The following is a 7,612-nucleotide window of genomic DNA, read 5'->3' on the forward strand; positions in this document are numbered from 1 at the left end:
TATTTATGCGCACAGGCGCAATTTGCAAAACATTGGTTTGACCCAGAGGACACTGCCCCCCACATATTGATCGAAAAGCACTCTGTTCGCCCAAACAACATACATTCAGTCCTTCTTAATCCAAGCTATGGGGACATATGCCCGTTCGATCCGGTATACACGACTTCTCATGCTTGGGCCAGACTCTACAAGAGGCTAGGACTCGAATCCCCCTACGACCCAGAAGTCCCCCTGTGGGACTTCTCCAGCATTTCCCCCACATTTGACCGAGCCCTCCAAATATCCTGGGACCCTAACAAACTTTTCACACTACACGACATGTTCCCGGATGGTGAGTTCTGTGACCTCACGACCTTTACTGAAGCGGTGGGGAGGGGCCAACTTAAACGCCTTCAATATTATAGGATGAGGGCTGCTTTCTCGGCGAAGTGGCCGACATTTCCACAAGAACCCCAATCCCATGCATGCATGCATTAGGTCAATAGTGTCAATGGACGGTCAAAGCAAGGGGGTCTCTATGCTATATTCATTGGTGCAGACCCACTTCCCCATCGCGCAATACGATGAGAGAAATCTGGGAGCGAGACGTGGGCACTAAATAGATGAGGTCCGCTGGGCCCGGTACAGTCAACTTACTCGATCAGTGTCCATGAATGCTGGGTTCCGGCTGATTCAGTTCAAAGTTTTAAACCAATTACACTATTCCCCGGCTAGATTAGCTAAATTTGTGGAAAATTGCACAGGTGCCTGCCCCAAATGTGACGCCCCCAATGCGGGGCCTTATCATATGTACTGGTCATGTCCGCTAATAGCGGAGTTCTGGAAGGAAGTTGCAAAGCTCCTTGAAGATATCACAGCCATCCCGGCGACTCTCTCCCCCTTGAAATACCTTCTGGGCGATATAGGCAAAGTGAAGGAAACCACGAGGCGATTATTTAACATTTCTTGTATTATTGCCAAACGTTGTATTCTTAAATGTTGGAAGTCCTCCACCGCCCCAACGAGAGCCACTTTCTTAAAAGACCTTTGTATGGTAAATGATGACGAGGAATTATTTGTATTGTCGGTTCCAGCAGCATGTCGCCCCAAAGATATCTGGCCACTGCTGCGCTTCTATCTGTGCGGCCTGGACTCAGACCCTGATGTAACACCTAGGTCCTCGCCTTGACTTGCAATGTCTACTACTCTTGTACTGGTTGCGCTCATTGTTCTGTGATGTCTTCCTCTTCCCCCCTCCCTTAAATTGAAGGCTGTAAAATGATCAAGCTATGTTTTGACATATTAATATTGTATCTTGCTGCTGACCTACTCTCTCAATAAAAATATGTTTAAAAAAAAAAAAAGCCCTGAAAGGAGTGTGCAAAGTACGGAGGCCAGTGTGATGCAAGGAAGGAGTTCCCCACATCCTGTCCTGGCATGAAAGAAAACCTGAAGAATCCTACTTCAGGGGAGGGCAAAATAGGAGCGTGGGAACTTGTGCAGGTAGCTCACGATCCAGAGAATATTAAGGATTACCATGGTAATGTAGAGAATGCGAGGAAGGGGGGGGAGAGGGGATAAGCACGTACGTGTATTGCCCTAGTATAGGGGGCACCTATCATATATCCAACACAGGATAAACTAAACTAACACACATGTGCCCAGGTATGGTGGCAATCTGCCACATCCGGTCCCAGTCCTAAAGACACCTTCTAAGACAACCCTGGAACTTAGAGCATATCACATAACACTCAGCCCGGCACTGAAGGGTCTCACAAAGATACAAAAATGACCACTAGTAACAAGGGCAAGATACAACAGCTGTACCAACACTCGAGTTGCTGTGAACATAGCACACTAAGAGCACCACAACCCATCTGCCAGCTGTAGTACCAGACCACATCCGGCCCACTGAATCATAGTACACCTTACCACAAGGCCTGCTCTGCATGCCCATTAACCTGGGTCACAAGGCATCACACACTATGGGTCACACTTTCCGTTAAGGTATGCAGCCACACCTATCCCTGAACCCAATGGCATAAGCGGGCGCACCTTGAATATTTACTGAAGCTATCCAAACGAGGTTGCCGATTATATTAAGTGCTGCCTGTGTAATAAAATGTGTCACAGGACAATGTTAGGGAAACCTGCATCCACCCTGAACAGCAACTATATGCAATGACATCAGTATTAATCACACCAACATCCTGATTAAAAGACATTCGTCAAAATCGGTTGAAGACACATATCAAGTTTTTCAAGCAAATTCAGGCATCGTATAAAAAATAAGTTGCGATAGGAAATTCGAAAATGGAAAGTCAAATGAAACGACTAGAGCCTTGAACGAGGCGACTCGGCCACTGAAGGCTGCTGGTTACAAAGCGGGCTGGAGGGCTTTATGGTGCGCCTGTGCAAGCACATGCGGCCTGAGGACAGAAGGGAGAGGCCGTGTAGACTGGAAAACGTGAATAGGCTCTTGCAACGAGGCCTTTGGTAATGTTTAGAAGAACATTGAAGAAAATGAGAGTTCCCGCTAAACACATTTGTTGTCTTCCTTCTTAGGAACTCGACTGCAAAGGTTTGCAAAAAAAAAAAGAAGAAAAAATAAAAAAATAAAAAGGCTGGGCTCAACTTCATATGACTCAACGGAAAATTGTTCGCATTTAATACGTGCATAAATCAACTTTAAGGGACCACGTGTTGGCTAAATCGAGTATGAAAGGGTGCTGCACTAACGGATTCTAGGAACGTCTTGCTAAAAGCCAGCAGGAGACTGCTGCCACACCCTACCATAATTAGAATATGCCTCTTAATCTTGTTTTCAATCCTTCCCATACCAATTTTAGCAGATATCGGGGCAGTGGCTTAGGGGGTGAAATGCCTGGGTCAAGCAAGGGAGTCCAGGGTCAGAGATTTAGCAGACTGCTTAGCTGAAGCAGATATATACAGCTGGCTAGCACACTGCCACACCCTTCTATCCATGGCAGCATGCCACAGCCAACGAGGCACGCCTTTACTATACAAGCAACCAGAGTAATTCATCACTGTAATAAACTACTCGGTAAACGTAGCCCTTGTATACACCATCAACCATCGAGTAATTTAATGGGGCGAAGTGTGGTTATCCATGAGAACCCGCATATAACATTGGATTTCACACAATCAGAGTTGTTTGAATGCTTGCAAATACATTCTGCCAGAGTTTCTGTTCCCTTACCAGTCAAAACGGGGCACACTTGCACTGAACACCATACCTAAAGCCATTTTTTGATTAAGACCTGGACGTTTACACCACCCAACTTTTTCTTTTGGTCACCCTGTGGCTCTGCCTCATTATGGCCAACCATGTACCAAAAAAGTGATTTACCAACGTGGGTTGTCATACCTGTTGAGAAAGGCGTTGCCGAAGGCATTCAGCTTCCTGAAGGGTTTCTTGGGATCCACCACCAATGCGTTTCCTGGGATGATACCCTCTCGTTCACCATGCATAACAGCAATAAAGGAGTCTGTGGTAGGCTCGGGCCCAATGCGCATGCCTGGAAAGTCCTGCTCCAGTAGGTGCCTTATGAAGCTGGTCTTGCCGGTACTGTACTGACCAACCAGTAGCACCATGGGCTTGTTGCTGAAATCTGCCTCCTCCAGAGCCGGTGAGTGGAAGTCATGAAAGCGGGATGCCTCCTCCAACGGGTAGAGTTTCTGGGCATAGAGGGAGCGTAGACCCTCCGACACTGTCTGGAAGATCATGGGCTCCTTCTTTTGACGGGATTCAGACCAACGGAACATGTTGCCTAACTTAATAGAGTGGCGGACTAAAGATAGTGCTTCGATGCACTAGGGTGGCGAGCAGGAGGAAAAATGGCACCTCAAACTACTGTTGCATAACTAACTTATTAGTCATAGCCAAAGAGGTAAGGAGGTGAGAATACAAATGAATATTGTATCAAAGTGGATGGCACTACACAAACAGGTAGCATCAAACTAACATGGCCCACTAACCAAAAGGACAGGCAACAAGACTGCAAAATATTGCATCCAAAGGGATAAAGACCTACGGATTCAGATTAACTTGTCCAAAATGTTCTTCTCTGCTTCATTGGCATCTGTCCCACAGCCCAAGAACAAAATGGATCTGAAAATGGATGGGCGCTGTGGAGAACCAGAGGTTAAGCACCCGCTTTCTACCTCCTGCCTGGTTTATGACACACAGATCACACCAAGGGTCTAAGTCATCAAAACTATAGCCAAAAGTGAAAGAAAGTACGAGCTCAACTCCAGGCCATGAACACGCTCGCCATCTACTCCAGGGGTCACAAGTCGAGGGAATGTTTCCTTAGGCGGTAAGAGAACTGATGTAGCCAAAGAGCAAACTACATACAAAAGCAGGCCATGGCACCAACAGTCCGCACTATCTACTGCTCACAATGTAACCCACAAATGACAATTCAATCTGCCAAGAGAATAACTACTTAAAGCGCTAAGAGGCATACAGAGGAGCGAATAACCGGTGTACTTCCAATAGCCAGGAGCGAGCAGTAGATCAGTTGGCGTGGTAATGAAATGAGGGTGATCAAAAGCTGCAGAGTTGAAACTTGGGCTAAAAAAGTAAAGTATTCAGCCCTTAAAGGAATGACTTACCCCACAGACAGAGTTAAAGGGTGGGGCCAAGTAGGTCAGGGCGCTGCTGTAGAGAACGGATGAAATGTATACACTGGGGAACCCCTACCACGGTAATGGGACCCTCAGCTAGGAGACGGGGCCACAACGGGGATGAACCGCTAAAGACGTAAGCCGGCGCCCTCCACGAGTGCTGCTGCTCAGATCTGCTAACGGGTGCTCCCTAGCCGCTTTACTCCTTTCACTACTAGCGGAATGCGCGGCCCCGCCTCCCACCTCTGTTGCCAGCTAAGGGGAACGGCTAAGTGCGCGCACGCCCTCTGACGGAATGCGAATGTGGGCGCCACGGTGAGATTTCTATGAACTCACAGAGGGTGGGAACTAGTTCCCCTTAGAGGAACGAACCTAGCAACGTGTCCTCATCACGTGTTTTCCCCTCCACGTTCTATAAAACGAGTGCTGTGTTGTGGTCTTGCGAGGTCTAATAAATAACTGGAAGGTAGCATTGCACCGTGGAATTCTTCAAACCTGCACGCCGTGCTGATGGATAAAACAACGTTGTTCCATAAATAGACAAAATGGGTGAATGTAGTGTATAAGGAGGGCCAAACACTCGATGATAATTATTTTTTATTATTTATTAATTTAAATGTTTGTATTTGTAAAGCATGCTGCAGCCCAAGGGCATCCAGACGCGGTTGCAAGAAAGTGTCTTAGTCACAAGGTATTAAGGTTTTTAAGATTATAAGATAACAAAGTATGTGTGTATATTATGATGGGTAGGGAAATGTCAGTGAGAAATTGGGAAACATACATTTTTCCATAGGAATGCATTGGGGCTACAATTATTTTTTTGACGGGAGAATGTGAAAAATCGCTTTATTTTTCACTGAAAAATCAGGAGTCTACCACCTAAATCGGGAGGGTTGTCATGTCGGGTTAACCCTCCTGATTTTTCAAGCAAAGGAAGCCACCAGCTAACAAAACTATAAGTGTGGCATGTGTGGGGGTGGGTGTTAGAGCAATCTACTCCAGAAAGCCCGTGCCACTCTACCTACCCCTCCATAATGTTGACTATCATAAATGTTGCACTACACTATGCACTAACATACTGTTATGTTATACTGCTTGGCATTTGTTTAGCGCTTTGTATATCATTGATAGGTCAGCACAGCCAATGTTAACTAGTGCCAATGTTTACTAACCTATAGAGAACGGTCTAGATCAGCCTATGTCACCTTTGACAGGTGTAATAATTGTTAGCATGCGCCACATCTAGATAGAATTGTGAATGTTAGCGTATGCCGCACTTAGTTGGAATCGTCAACGTAGGCTGCGTCGCATCTAGATAGATTTGTAAATGGGATGATTTGGAAAGATGGAGTCTGCTGAATTTGAAGATGGTTCCTGCCCCGAAGAACTATGTTCTGAGTATGATTCACTTGACGGTAACATCAACATACTGGAAGGATTTGGACAGACTACTTTAAGCATTCTTGTGGGATAAAAAAACCCAGAGGTTGAAGTTGTGGAAGTTACAGTTACCACTGATAAAAGGAGGAGTAGGGGTTCCTAATTTTAGAGCCTACCACCTGGCTTATATTTCTAATTTTCTTGTTCCCTTCATGGAGGATACGTTTGATGAGTGGGTGATGGCAGAAACTAGCTACAATGGACCGTTAACGCCAGGAGCTATCTTGACCTCTAACTCAAGACAAAGCTGTGGGAAAGATCCATTGATTGCGTGTTTGAGAAACTCGTGGAAGAATTTGTGATTTAATGGGAGTGGACGCATTTAAGGAACATAGGGTCTCTGTCTGGATGAACCCATCTATTAAAATAGAGGGCAATGTAGTGATTGGTTTCTGGGTGGTGTTCACTGAATAGCTGATCTGTTTAAGGATGGTATTTGGATGGGGGCGTGGCTAACTGGCCATGGAATAGGATGTGCTGCGTGAGGGGCTCCTGATGATCCGACTCTATTTTTGCCAAAGTTACCTGCTGAAACTGCAACGAGCACCTAGAACTTTGAGGATCAGGCGTCGGAAGCCGCACGCCAAGTGAAGTTCGTTGGAGAAGTTCATAGTCCCCGAGAATCGTGAGATATACATGTTTTTGTCGGTGCAACTGTGTGGCCGCTTCGACACCAAGATGGCGGCTAACAAAGGAGAGGCCTCTGAGGAGAAACGAAACTGATTCCCCGGACCTGCGTGACACGGCTGCGGTAAATTGCCTGGAGAAATAATACAATAGGGTGATATGGCGGAGTGGTCGAATCCATGAAAGCGCCCGGCCTGACATACGCTAATGGAACCTCGGCGATCTGACCGCAGGAGGAGATGACATTGGATGCTCGGGTGACGAGGCCTACGGAAGTTGAATGGGGAGTGTGAGGCCAAAGCCCATCCGTAAGACAATTCGAAGTGCCATCTCGAATGTGAGTTAGGTGACCTGGAAGCCGGACCATTGTCGGACCGAGGACAGTGCAACAGCAGCACTAAGGCGGAAGCGTACAGTAGTGGAGGGAAGCGCCATGTTGGCGAAAGGGTTGAGAGTCAAGACCAAGCAACCCACGATGGAGACTTTCGCATGAACGCAACGGACCCCCTCAACATCGGCACAGAGCACGATCGAAACCCCTGCGGAGGACGCCCCCGAAGGGGACAAGCACCAGATCCTAGAGGCTATAACGGGGCTAAGTGTGGGACTTGGCAATGGCGGATCTACGCACAGCTCTAGAAAATAAGATCGATGCCGTGGGTACAGAACTCACCCTGCTACGTCAAGATGTTAGGGCACTTGCAGAAAGGACCACCGGTCTGGAAAGTGGGGTGAAGATTAACACCGATGTTAGCACGAGCAATGCGAAGGAGATTCATGTCTTAAAACAACAGGTCGCTAACTTGGAAAATCGTGCGGAAGAGGCGGAAGGAAGGGCGAGGAGAAACAACATTCGCGTGGTTGGCCTTCCGGAGGGAGAAGAAGGCCAAGATCCCACAAACTATGTTGAAAACAT

At 47.0% G+C, this 7,612-nt stretch overlaps 1 protein-coding gene across 1 annotated transcript in view; it reads right to left on the reverse strand.

Annotated features, from left to right (window-relative positions):
- Positions 1-4,979, reverse strand: part of EHD1 (EH domain containing 1) — a 243,041-nt gene extending 238,062 nt beyond the window's left edge. Inside the window, exon 1 of the mRNA XM_069644742.1 lies at positions 3,368-4,979. Within this exon, the coding sequence (XP_069500843.1) occupies positions 3,368-3,765 (398 nt within the window). The 5' untranslated portion in view covers positions 3,766-4,979. The remainder of the gene's footprint in view (positions 1-3,367) is intronic.
- Between the last annotated feature and the right edge of the window lie 2,633 nt (positions 4,980-7,612).

The sequence above is a fragment of the Ambystoma mexicanum genome, chromosome 2p, assembly GCF_040938575.1.
Source record: "Ambystoma mexicanum isolate Mex_15411 chromosome 2p, UKY_AmexF1_1, whole genome shotgun sequence".
In the NCBI taxonomy this organism is placed as follows: Eukaryota; Metazoa; Chordata; class Amphibia; order Caudata; family Ambystomatidae; genus Ambystoma; species Ambystoma mexicanum.